The sequence below is a fragment of the Elephantulus edwardii genome, unplaced genomic scaffold (assembly GCF_000299155.1).
Source record: "Elephantulus edwardii isolate Elephantulus edwardi_28Jun2011 unplaced genomic scaffold, EleEdw1.0 scaffold00033, whole genome shotgun sequence".
NCBI classification, from domain to species: Eukaryota; Metazoa; Chordata; class Mammalia; order Macroscelidea; family Macroscelididae; genus Elephantulus; species Elephantulus edwardii.
This window is the reverse complement of record NW_006399783.1, coordinates 14,971,008-14,985,237: the sequence shown is the minus strand read 5'-3', so window position 1 is coordinate 14,985,237 and position 14,230 is coordinate 14,971,008. Positions and strand designations below refer to the sequence as shown.

The 14,230-nt window shown below is 36.0% G+C and overlaps 1 protein-coding gene across 3 annotated transcripts in view; it reads right to left on the bottom strand.

Moving 5' to 3' along the window:
- Positions 1-3,030: 3,030 nt before the first annotated feature.
- CPEB4 (cytoplasmic polyadenylation element binding protein 4) overlaps positions 3,031-14,230 on the bottom strand; it is a 96,106-nt gene continuing 84,906 nt past the window's right edge. The window contains exons 7-9 of one of the 3 annotated variants that reach the window (XM_006884363.1): positions 13,130-13,244; positions 10,489-10,670; positions 3,031-7,440 (exon numbers count right to left, since the gene is read on the bottom strand). In XM_006884363.1, the coding sequence (XP_006884425.1) occupies positions 7,213-7,440; positions 10,489-10,670; positions 13,130-13,244 (525 nt within the window). In that variant the 3' untranslated portion in view covers positions 3,031-7,212. The remainder of the gene's footprint in view (positions 7,441-10,488; positions 10,671-13,129; positions 13,245-14,230) is intronic. The other 2 variants (XM_006884362.1, XM_006884364.1) reach the window with 2 other exon arrangements.

Below are 14,230 nucleotides of genomic sequence, written 5' to 3'. Positions count from 1 at the left end.
CGGTGAGAATCTTTTTTTCATCCATATTGAAGGCTGCAGTCCTTGACCTTCTATAGCAAGCACATCAGGTCCTCCTCAGTGTCTGCAAGCAGGGCTGTGTCATCTGCATGACGCAGGTTGATGAATCTTCCTCCAATGCTGATGCTATATTTCTCCTCATAGAACCCAGCCTCCTGGATAATCTGTTCTGCATATAGGTTGAAAAGGTATGGAGATAGGACACATCCCTGGTTTACACCCTTCCTGATTTTGAACCATGCAGTGTTTCCTTGCTCTGTTCTAATGACTGCCTCCTGATCCAAGTATAGGTTTCACATTAACATGATCAAGTGTTCTGGGATTCCCATTCTTCTCAGAGTCAGCCACAGTTTGTTGTGATTCACAGTCAAATGCCTTTGCATAATCAATGAAACAGAGCTAGACATTCCTCTGGTACTCCCTGCTTTCAGCCGAGACCATATAACATTAGCTACAATATCCCTAGTACCATGACCCCTGCTAAACAAAGCCTGCACTTCTGGCAGTTCTGTTGATGTGCTGTTCCAGTTATTTTGGGATAATCTTCAGCAGGATCTTGCTTGCATGCGATATGTCTTTTCAACCACTTGTTATGCATCTGAGAGCTGGACAATGAATAAAGATGACAAAAGTATTGATATCTTTGAGTTTAGTGTTGGAGAAGAGTTCTGAATATTCCATAGACTGCCAAAATTCCTCAGGCAGGTATGTTTTGGGAAAAGTGGAGGCAACGATGGCAAAACTTCTATCACTTACTTTGGGTATGTGAGATGCTATGCCTTGGAAGGGGGTATTATCATGCTTAGAAAGATGAAGGCTCATCAAATAAGAGGAAGACTCTCAATGAGATCTGTTGATACAAGTCTCTGTGTCAATGGGCTCAACTGTGTCTGGGATGTTAAGGATGGCTGAGGACAGGACAGCGTGCAGATCTGTGGTTCTAGGATTACTGTCATACTCAACTCAATGGCATGTAGCCACCTCCACTACATGGTCAGATCAATGCCCGATTTATCATTTTTGTTATTTTTAATTTTTTTTTTAAATTGTAGTACCCTATTTAAAAACAGTATTAGACCAGAAGGTCAAAAAGCAAAGATGAGACTATCAGAAAGTAGGGCCAGTAGAGTAATGGAAAGGGACCAAACTGAGAACAGTGAAAGATAATGTGGATTTTGTTGAATGTGACTTATGTCTCTGAACAATTTGTGTGATCACTGTCTCTAATGAGACCCTAATTTGCTGTGTAAACTTTGACCTAAAACTCGGAACATACACGTATGTATTATGTAGTTGTATTATATACTAGCAGTATTATTTTAACATAGCACTTGCCTAAAATATATTCTGAAATGAGAAAACCAAAACTAAGTGTTTCTTTTTACTGCCTTTTCTTTTAAAATGCTCACACCATCTCAGAATGCCTATGGGCACTGAAGAGATCCAACCAAATGCCACAGTATCTATTGGTTTTGGCCTTTTCCTCAAATCTTGTTCCTCCCCTTCACCTTGAGACATAAGCTTTGGCCACTGACACCCATAGGACTCAATCAAAAGAATATTAATTTTAAATGCTAAGATCCAAGTTAGGATATTTGCAATTACTGACATGACTGTATTGTAACATCAGTTTATTTGGCATCTGGAAGTTGCCAATGAATGAAAGGACTGATGCCTTTGAATTATGGTGTTGGCAAAGAGGAGTGACTATCCCAGGGACTGCCAAAAGAACAAACCGCTCTGTCTTGGAGGAGGTACTACCAGGGTGCTGCTCCTTTGGGCGAGTTGGCAGGTGAGTCATTGCGCAGGGAAAGGCAAAAGGTCAAAGAGAGGAAGACCCTCTATGAGATGGATTGACAGTGTCTGTAACAATGGGCTTGAACATGTTGAGATTGAGGCAGACACAGGATTGTGCAAGATTCTGATCTGTTGTTTACAGGATCAGTGTAAGACATAGTCAACTTGTTGGCACCTAATAACAGCACCAGCCATACGAGAAGGGGGAAGCTGTCAAGCCAGTTTCTATGATCTAGTACTCTGCAGTGATCCTAGTTTCACTGGTGCAGCCATTACCCTCAGAAATTCCCTAGACTGGAGAGTTGCAAATTGGGAAGATACAATTCTGTCTCAGGATAAGAACTGCTTTTCCTAATCCATCAAAGTAAGAAAGAGTCAGATTAAAATTTGACAAAGCAGGATGTTTTCAAACAGTAATATTTTACAATGTTAACGTGTAAGTATTAATAAATTATGGTACTCAGTAGTACTCAGTTCACATGATATAAAAATTGAGGCCATTATCTTATAAAGTAGAAATCCCTAGATTGTGTAAGTCATTCAACACTTTTAGTTCAACCAAAAGGTTTGAGCCAACCCAGAGGTGACTCAGAAGACAAGCTTGGTGATCTGCTTCTGAAAGGTCACAGCCTTGAAAACTCTATGGAGTGCCGTCCACCGGGACATACATGACATTGCTACAAGTAAAGATTCAACATGAAGGCAACTAGCACCAACATCCTATAAAGCTGGGATCTAGGGAGGTACTGTGAGTTGAAAGTCAGGTACTTAATCAAGATCTTTATGAAAGATGTCCAGTAACTGAAGTTTCTCAGTGATAAATACCCAAAGACCTCTTAGATGAGGACTGATAATTAAGCATTTATGTCCTTGCTTTTGGGGGGGGGGAGTGGGCTTTATGCAGGAGAGGAAACACTCAGACACTGGAAGCAGGCCTTTCTGATACATTGGAGACTACAAATAAAAAGAACTATGCAAGGCAGCATGTGAACTGACACTTGAGGCCAAACAACCACCCACCTGCCAACATGTATAGGTTTCCAGAGGGAAGACACAATTGCCACTAGTACGTAACATGACTGAGTGTCTGGTAACACCAGTTTATTTGGCTTTAGCCCAAAAGTATACTCTTAATACATTTAAAATGTTATATTTCCAATTGTGGAAGTATAAGTCTACTTTATGTGCAAAATAAACAAGTGTATTAAAAGAAGTCTGAGTTAAAAGTTTTATTCATTCAACATCTCACATTACAAATATTTAAAAATTATATGCATACTGGTATAAATAGTCATTTGCAAACTATTTAATAACATTAATTTTCCACTAGCACTTCAACAAATGAACTCTTTTAAAAAAGGAACTGTGTTATATAACTTAAGAGTAGAACATACAAAAATAGGAACTTAACGTGAAAATGACTTTAATAAAAAATGAATTACCCTTATTTAAAATGCTATAATAAATACTACAACCTCCCCATACACAGTAAAAACTATATGGAAATTCAGCCAAGTAGTACAATTAACTGACATACTTAAATAACTTTTCCTTCTGATAATATGAGCAATACACTGGAAAAAAAATTAGGGATTAGTAAAAACTAGACACCCACTTGCTAAAAGTTTCACTTCCAAAAAATATAACAAAAATCTGATGAAAATTATAAAAACTAATTATACTTTAAATTTTAAAAATATAAAAAATAAAACAGTTGAATACAATATTGTCCCAATTCTTACAATGCTATCAATCACAGTAGCTTTAAAATAAGATAATAAAATAAAGCAAATGACCAAAACCTCTTTTATTCCATTTTTAAAAATAATCTCAAATTTACATTAGTAGAAAGATTGATTTCTGATTCTTTTCTTTAGAAACACCAGCAAGAAAGAGGATTACTCTTAACAGTAGAAAATGACATTTTTAAATGCCTGCGATTAAAAACAAAGAATTACACTGCAAAGATCTTTCAAAAGTTTGAAATAAGTATTGCACATAACTTGAAGTTAACTTGCCACAATTCATCACATTCAAGTTTTAAATCACCTTTTAACAGAAGATTCAACTCTTCAAAACAAAAGGGGTGAATTATCAAGTCTTTCCAACAGCACTCTCAAAAAATGCTAAATTCATTCACTGCAAGTTTTATTTTGCATTCTGCAGAGGTCTGTGTATGGAGAAGTATATATATTATACCAAAGCGTGGGGACCAGAAGGGGTGGGGAGAGGGTTCCTTTACATAGAAAATAATCAGAAACACTTTATTTTACATTGCAAAAATAACCATGTAATTACTCTGTAACTACATTGTAAATACATGGCTGGTGCCATGCTAGTGCGCTAGAACTACATGCTTGGTAAATTTAAGTGATACCCTAAAATCTGTAAACTAATTACATGTTAATTATGTTTTGAGTTACATGGTAACTCCCAACTACAATCCCATGTAATCTGAAGGACATGTAATCAATAAAGTTCAGAGTAGTAGATAATAATTGATTATGCCCTGTAAATTGAAGTGTAACCAAATAATCTGTAAACACGCTTGTCACACAATCACAAGTAAATATTAGTAGAATAACAATTTCTTACATTAGTCATGCATACTAACATTACACACCTGTCCCATGGCAGGCTATTTTTTTTCTTTATATATAATTTAAAAGAGCAGACATCTCTGAATCAAACACTTAACATCAATTTATTAATATTAAAAATGGCTAAACATTCACCAAAAATGTCTGCGCTATGAATAATTTTAAAAACTTAGTAAGAAGCTGTAGACAATTTTGTTATTTTAAATTTCTACCCTATGCTTATGCATTTAATTTGTTTTCTTTTTAAGGAACTACAGTGTTATCTGTCATTTTCATGCGAATTTTCTTCAATTAATTTGTGACTTTACATAGACTATTTCTTAAATTATAGGTACACCAATAGCTGGTGTTGGGGTAGGATGTTTAAGCAACATGCTTTCTCTTCTCTGCAGACTCTAAAATAGCATTGCCAGTGCACAACATTCATAATTTAAAATGTATGCAGAGCACTGAAATGTATAAAAAGCAGAATATAAGAAAATAAAATTTATTAAAATTATTTATATTAAAAAATGAAGTATATGAAGATCTCTCAGTAATAAAAGTACAAAAAGCTACTCTTTGCAATATGAAAAATTGAGGTATTGCATAAAGAGATATCCCGTCAGTGAAAAGTGTGCCTAAAAATGTTCACTGTTGGAAAAACAAGATATACAAAAGTAGTGCATAACAAATATACATTATGTGCATGACAAAATAAGTTAGCTACAAAAACACTGTACCGAAATTCAGCAGGTCATGTACAAAGGGAAAAATTATTATTCAAAGCTAGTTCTCAAACAGTGTTATTTCTTGTAATGTTAACTCATCACACCTGTTTACTGAGTAGGAACAGCACAATAGCACACCCCAAGCCACCTACAAGCGTTTAAAAGAAGAAAAAGAGGCAAATGAACATTCCAATTAGAATTATGTAGTTCAGGAGAAAAGAAAAAAAGTCCCTGACCAGCTACGCCAGAGCACCCTCCATCCGCATGACTGCTTCCGATATTTACAGGGCATTCTTTAAAAGCAGCTCCCTTTCCGTGTTCAGACAGCAAATGCCTCCATTTTGACCTTTGGAACTTAACTGGTATAGTTTATTAAAGCCCATATTAAAAATAAAGGACTGCTTTTCTTAAAGAGATCAGTAAGGGTCATCAGCCAGGTGGTTCCACAGCAGTGCTGGGGCAAGTCTTTGGTTTTGAAGGATCCAAGATGGTATTGTTAGGTAGCACAACTAGCAAGATTGCCACTAGATTTTGTTGTTGTTGTTGAATGTTTTGCACACTGATTAAAAAAAAATCCTTTTAATGATGGATAGGGCATTTAATAAGAGACTGTCAATGAAAAGAAAAGTTACTTTCATATCCAGGGCTTCAAGAGACTATTTTAAATTTACTCCTGAAGCATACTGTTCAGCACATAATAACGCCTTTCAAAGCTAGAATTTTACTTATTATAAAGCATGCATTACTTGATGAAGTTGGCACTTCAAACACTGACTATGTCCCATGCTAAGTTCTGAAACTGTAATGTTATTTTATTTTATAAGAGTAAGATAAACATACCGTACCTTTGCACAGATTTACACAGTTACTTAGTTCAACAGTGCAAAACACTTTGCAACTACTTAACTTTTTTTTTAAACTTTTTTTTTTTCATTTTCTATTTTTACAACTAAATTACAGGATACCTAAAATAACTTCAAATCTAAAAGGTATGCCAATCAGCAGCCAATTTGTATATTGATTTTGTCCTCCAGTTTTGGCTACAAGTGTACTGTAAATGATATCCTTGAGGTATCTCTAGATCTGTTTGTATTTCATGTCAAAATGGGGAGCAAAGGCTGACATCTAATGAGTGTTAGTAACTTAGGAAATAGAGTTTATATATAACATCAAAAATAAAATTTATATATTTGTTCTTTAGGAGAGGAAATGCTAGTTTTCCCACCAGTTTAATTCTAGCTTTGGTAGGTTTTCTGGGGCTGTGACCAGTTATCTGCACATAATAGGTAAGTTTAAGAATAATAAATAAGTGCACTCCCCTCAGTAGTAATGACACCCAATTTTTACATTCGAAGTGTTTTACATTGTTTAAAAGAAAAAGAAAAATAAACCTAGCTCTGCCTATTTACTATTTTTTTTTTCTGATGTGGTAGTATTTTTGAGGCATAATGAAATTATATTCAGCCTCATAACCTTTAAAGTTAATTAGAATGCTGCTTCAATCTTGTTCATGCATTTGTTTGCTTTAACATGCTCTTTCCTGTTAATAATTGTTAACGTCCTCCACTGCTGTTAAGAGAGTAAAAAAAGGGGATTAAAAAAAAAAGAAAAAAAGAGAGAGATGAAAAAGAGAAAAGAAAAACACTTTCCTGGGGGAAACTGTGTCAGGACAGACTGATAGTGTTATTGTTTCATGGTTATTTTAATAAAAGTATTCTTATATATCATTAACAATAATTTAATTAAAACCCAAAATACTCTATTGTTTCATTTCTCATTTAATATTTCTCTCTCTCCTCTAAGAAAATGTCGCTGGAAGTTTAGAATCCTCTTGGTCTCCAGCAAATCAAGAGGATCAAAGCTTCCATGCAACATGATGGCAATATGAAAAAGGAGTTCATATTGTTTTCAGTGACACATGAATCTACAAAACACCTATATTATAGGTCATTCTTCTCATTATACTATTGTTAAGTTACAGACTGCTACAAAAGGACATGCCAGCATGAAGAGGCTGAGGAGGGGGTCAGAATTAACAGAATAGTGCACTTAATCTGAGGCCTGAAAATGAGCACTGTAGTTATCCTTTAGTTCCAGCGGAATGAAATATGCCGAGGGCGGTCACCGCCTTCCTTCACCAGGGGCTTGTGGAATTCCCTGCCAGCGCGAGAATGGATAGCAGCCCAGCAATATTCACAGTAATACTGCAGACAGGTAACATTAGCACAGAAAAATGGAGCAAATTTTCCCCCGCAACGGGCCCCCTGACATTCATCACACAGTTGATCATCCAAGACATATGGCTTAACTTCCACCTGCAATCAAAACGAGAGAGAAAACAAGGAGGTTACGTTTCTCAGAGACTAGGTGTACATTTCCACTCACTGTCTGAATGAATCTGTGCCAAGGTTTCCCAAAGGGAAAAACAGCCAAAGCGTCATTTACTGAAGTTGAGAGTCCCTCTTTTGACGACCTGAAAAAGTCTTTAGACACTTTATAAACTTTACATTTTTGTTTTTTAATAAGAGTTTTCAAATGGAATAAAAGGATTCTCATAGAAATCATAAAGCACATAAAGAGTATACCTGTTTGAAAGGAATGTATGATTAGATGTTATATGTATGGCAATTAACAATCTGAAACAAGATGTGCATTACAAAGTGAATTCGGGGAGGGGAAAGATAAGGGAGAAGGGGGGAAATGTATATCATGAATGAATGAATGAATGATGAAAATACAAAAAAAAAGAAATCATAAAGTGAAGCTGGTTGCTTAGACTAGAATATTACATAATGAATCCACAGGAGACTTTTCATAGCTATAAACTGTCATTTTTATTAGTTGATCTGGAATGTTTGATATAGGTGGTATAAGAACATAAACCAACTAAAGTCTTACAAATTCTACAAGCTAGCACTTTAATATTCAAATCTGCGGGAAGATTCCTGATTTCCATGTCTCTAGCTTCTGGTAATAAAGCATCCTGGGTTAGACTCACAAATCTGGAATCTGGAAAAACAAGATACAGCCATATACTAACAAAGTAGAGCCCTGTTTTCAGTCTTTGTCAATATGAATGTTTTACTTGGGTCTAAAAGTCAGGGGTGAACTTTTAAAACTGGGTCTGTTCTAGTTATTTGAGCCTCTCAAGCATTAAAAATAACTTTGCTATTAATTCACCAGCTAGAAAAGAGCTGGTTATTTTTAGTCTTAGAGAGACTTGTTGAAACTTCTTTCCATCAGGCTATCACCAACACTGGTGCTGTTCCATTCAGACAAGAAGTCCTGAGAAAGCCTGGACCCAAACAATGCCAGGAACAGAGGATGAAATAACACTCCTGTGCCTAGACTATTCCTACTGAGTGACAAGAACACAAAGGTCTTAATTGTAGAAGTGGACAAACTATGTCTGAATTTCAAATGAGGTTTGTATTGGGGAAATCTGCTATTAAGGACTTCTCAAAAGTTCTCTAAAGAAGAAGGATGTCAGCTTAAAGACTAACGTGCACTAAATCCAAGCCATAGTATTTTCAGTTGCTTCCAAAGCATCTGAAAGTTGGACAATGAATAAGGATGACAGAAAAATTGATACCTTTGAGTTGTGGTGTTGAAGAAGAGTGCTGAATTCCCCAGGGATTGTCAAAAGAACAAAGAAGTCTGCCTTGGAGGAGGTGCAACTAGAGTGCTCCTTAGAGGCAAGGAATGTGAACCTCTGTCGCACATACTTTGGGCACCGTCAGGAGGGGACAGTCCTTAGAAATGGGTATCAAGCTGGGAAAGGTAGAGGGTCAGAGAAAGAAAAGAAGACTCCCCACAAGATAGACTGACCGAGTGACAGTAACTAATGGCTGCAGCATATCAGAGATGGTGATGATGGTATGGTGTAGGTCAGCGGTTCAGCTCTGTTAGTCACAGGGTCACTATGAGTTATGGGTTACTCACAGCACCTAACAACACAATAAAAAACATCCTCAAGACTCTGAAACTTATGTTAGCATGAAACAATGAGAGAGGAAGAACTGTTGACACAAATATGGATACTATTCAGTGTAAATTAAAAAACAAAAGAGCAGAAACATTAAAGTATACTGCATCTAATATTTCCATATTATGTTGCTAATACAAGATGTACCTTTCTCTTTAATAGATTCAGAGTATATATGGTGACCACAACTGTCTTATTGTTTTTATTATAATCTCTGAAACAGACTATATGGATCATGAAACATAAGCAGTTAGTATGTTTACACTATTACTGGACAGTTTCTACATCTCAAATCAGACTACTAGAACAAAATCAGTCAATAAAGAGTTTTTAAAGCACTGTGGCTCAGAGTTGGACATTCAAGTCACTGCTAATGAAAACTGCCAGTCTGTTATGAAGTAAGAAGCTTACACCAGAATAAATACCAATATATTTCTTCTTTCAATTTAAAAAAAATGTTTTGAAATATTTTTTTTTTTAAAAAAAGGTCAGTTGAACTAAGCACTGAGATTAGCAGCCCATTTGATTTCACATGCTTGTGTAAATTCTTTACCTCACCATACGCTAGCAACAGTTTCTGACTGGCAGCCAATTCACATGCCAAACTCTGGGCAGTATTAGTGCAGGGTACAGTTCTACTCACTTGAACATAGCTCTTTAGGATGGGGATTTATTAACTTTTTCTCCTTAAAATTGACCACAAGTGCCTTGTTCTATAATGGGCATTAAAACACTTGTCTAACGCATGAATCCAAAAGATTAAAAATAGATGTAATGAATGCAAAAAAAAACCAAACAAACAAACAAAAAAACCACACTCAGAGGAATGTAGAGCTTCAACTACAACACATTGGGCAAACAAGAGGAAAGATCTATCTCTGAAGTTTTCTCCAGCCTTTTAGTTCAGAGGTTAAATTCCATACGAAGAATAAAAAAGTATTGAAAATAATGCTACTGCGTTTTCACGAAGTAGAGTGGGCCTGACATACAGCTGATTATTTCTTCATCTAAAAGCATGACAATGAAAGATTCTTAAGATACGAGCTAACTCAGTCTTAAATAATGCACTGAGAAACAAGTGTTAAGACACTCATGTCTCAGGATTAAAAGAAAAAAGTTCAGGTGGTCCTAAGGGATTGGATGTAGGTGACAACTTAGAATCTTTGCTACATAAATTGGTTATAAATGATTTGGCTAGGCTACTGAGAGAGAAAATAAATTCACAGAACATTTTAGATGTGTGTGTTACAGAGCAAACAATTCTCCCTATCAGCTTAATAGTAAGTTGTCAATTTATTTTCTCATTCCAATATTGGTAATAATGATACAGTTAGAATGTGATTTCTAGCACCTTCTAGAAACTACTTCTAGGACTTACCCGTTTATCTATCTCTCCATGCTGCAGCTGAACAAAGCGGGCACTGATAGCAGCTATGTAACTCTGTTGATTCGAGAATGCAACTCGCCCAGCTCCTTTTGGGTATTTTAGCTCAGGGTCAGTATCAATCCCAGCATAGCATACACCTCCATAGAGACGATCCATTATCATTGCAAGCTCCACTATATAAGCAAGTACGAAAGGTAATTGAAATTAGAGAAATTCATATGATTCATTAACAGCACATCTCATTGTAATGATTATTAAAATTAAACTTATTTCAACTATCAGCCATTGTGTTAAGTCTTTTAACTATGGTCAGGAGCTCTGGTAGATGTTTTACATATTCTCTTAATATTTACAACAAACTTAAGAAGTAGGTAATTTCCTGAGAAATTTGAGGCATAGACAGGATGAGCACTCTGTCCAAAGTCACAAGTTGTTAAGTGTTTACATCCTGGTGTCACCATTTATTATCAGTTAACAATGTATTGTTTAGTATGAATAATTATTTGAACTTTGTATTCTTATCCCCAAGAAAGTAGAGAGCAGGCTCTTGTTTGGAGGTCCTTCTAATATACTCCCATCAAAATTCTGTTCCCTTTCATATAGGCTATTTACTCAGCATGTTTTCATATTAAAGTTGGAAATGATGATTTATCTTGTTTTCAATTAAATTTCAGTTATGAAACAGAATCCTTGCTCACATGTTTTTTTAAAATCTCACTTATATGTTTACATCTCAATTGTAATTTCTTCTTTACATATAATTATGTGCTGTCAAGCCTGCAACTCATAGCGACCCTCTGTATAACATCTCTGAACCCTGTCCTATCCTGATCCAGTTTCACTGACTCTGATATACCTAATTCCACTGCCTTAGTCAATCCATCTCATCTGGGGTCTTCCTCTCCTGTACTGTCCTTCCTCTCTTCCAATCATGATGTCTTCCTCCAAGGAATGGTCCCTCTTGCCACATGCCCAAATTAGGAGAAAAGGAGCTTCAAAATCTTTGCCTCAAGGGAGACACTTGGTTTCACCCTCTCCAAAACAGACCTATTTCAATACTCTTTTCTCCAGCGTCACAACTCAAAGGCATCAATTCTTCTTCTGTCATCCTTAGTCATTGTCAAGCTCTCTGAAACATAGCAAGTAATAGTGAAGACAATGGCTTGGATCAGGTACACCACAGTCTCTGATATCATTGTTCCTCAGCACTCTGGAGAGGTTCCTGACAGCAGACTTCCCTAATGCAATTCATCTTTTGATTTCCTGACTGCTGGTGCCAATAGGGTTGATTGTGAACTCGTGCAAGTGGAAATTGTGAACCACCTCAATTTCTTCTCCATCTGTTTTGGTGCTGCCAATTTGTTCAGTGGTGAGATTCTTAGTCTTCTTGATGTTAAGCTTCAATCCATATTGAAGACTACAATTTTTTTAATTGATATTTTAACTAAAGTTTATAGAAAACTTGGATTTCCACTCATTCTTTGTTGCATATTTTCTTCCCTACCCACTCCCCTAGTTCACTTTTCTCTTTGAAAAATAATTCTTTCATTGTTGCACAATTTCTGCCCCCCAGTCCACTTTGCTATGTACCTCTTATTCTGGACTGTTGTTATGCAAATAATACCTAATCACATATTCTTTTTAAACAGTTCTTTCCTTCACCTATTTCAATGCAGTTTACATTACTTATCCTCTCTTTGCTTAGCTTCTCCGCAACTCCCATGTCAGTCCTGTTTTATAACAGTGGCATTATGCAGTATATGTCCTTTTGTGACTGAGATATTTCACTCAGCATAATGTCCTGCTCTGGAAATCCTTGGCAAAGGACCAATGATTAATAAATTCCGGAGTGAAACTTGAGTATAAGACTACAATCTTTGACCTTCTGCAGCAAATGCTTTAGGTCTTCCTCAATTTTGGGAAGCAAGGTTGTATCATCTGCATAATGTACTCTTTAAAAACATGATACCCTATTAAGAGCTTATTATAGTTCAGAGTTCAGCTAATAGCTATTGAGTAATGAAGACATAAAAAGCAAACACTAAATATATCAATACATAATCTTTATTTCTGAATTTTTTTTCAGATGATGAATGATGATTAGCATTATGAGACTTAGCACTCTGAGACACTAGGAACTTAGTATTGGCTAGCTCATTTAATCCTCAAAACTATGCTATAAAGTAAAAACACTGATTAATTACCTCATTTGACAGATGCCATCAGAAAATTAGATAAATTAATAATTTTTCCAAGGTCACTCAACTATTAACTGGGAGCAGAGCATATGAATTTAAATCCTGACACTTTGGTTTTGGCATTCTCACTCTTAAGCATTACCTCAAATGCTTATGGAGAATTAATGCTTAGGTAGCTCAGGTGGCCTAGTGGCAAAAAGCACTGCAATCCCAAAGGCATGCAGTTTGAGGTCACCAGCTGCTCCAAAGGAGGAGGGTGGGCAATCTCCTCCCATGCAATTAACTGCCTTTGAAAAGCCACTGAAGGGTCAGCTATAGGTCGGTTCTGACTCTATGGTACATAACAACATGCATTAAATCAAATGCTTATAGAGAATTTGTCTTGAAAGTCTGTGTACTTCTTAGGCTAAAAGATAATGAGGGGTTTTCCATACCAGCTCGTAAGGGTCGAGGAACACCACCAACAAATATAGTTTTTCGTGGATCAAGCGGCTGTGAACCATCCATCACAAAGTCACTGTCACTGAGATTCCAAGGCCGAATCTGTACCTAAATAGGATGTAAAATCAAAAGACATCAGATAATACCATGGGGCTAGTTGTTAACTGCTGTTGAGTTGACTATGACTCACAGTGACTCTATGAACAACAGACATGAACTCTATCCAATCCTATGCCATCCTTATCATTCTCAACACATTTAAATCCATTGCAGCAGACACTATTAGCAATCCAAAACCTTATGACATGAGTAGAAGGAGTTAAAAATTGCTAATTTTTAAAATTTTATACTAGTTTACTTACAAAGTTCATATACATTGTTCTTCACACTGGGTCTTCCTCCTTTCCTTTACCCCCCTGCCCTCCACCCATCAAATTGTGTGACCCTCTGATTAAGAACACCCCTCCCCTCCTTGGATCCTCAAACTCGTCATTATATAATATTTTTAAGAGTAATAATCAGATCACTAGGAAATAATACAGTTTTGTAAAGCTAAAGAAAAAAGAGACTGAAATAGTGTATGCATTTCAACTTTAATTTTAAAATCCAAAATGCACTGGGGTGGAAAATGCAATTTAATTGCTTGCCTATTAGAAGTCAAATCATTAAATCAACATATAGTCAATAATCTACAAGTTGATTAACTGTTTTCCAGCTTATTTTTTGCCTCTACCCTCCAATTTCAACATCCACGTAATTTAAATAAAGCAAGGCATCTTCTGCTAATCTGATTGTCATTTGCTGACTCATGGTGATCCCATATCAAATGTTAGGTAAGTTTGTGTGCCCAATCAGTGTATGTTTACAAAATGTAAGCTACTCTTGAGATTAATCATCCTAATGCATATTTTTAAAATTTCAAAGAAAAATGTTAGTATTTTCAATCGTATGCTTTATGAACAACAGAACACATTTAGATAACAGAAAAGGCAAAGGAGTTGAGTTTTCAAGTATGGAAATACAAAGGAAGAGGAACAGTTGTAAGCAGACACTGGTGATTGGGACATGGAATATGAGAACCATGAATGTAGGAA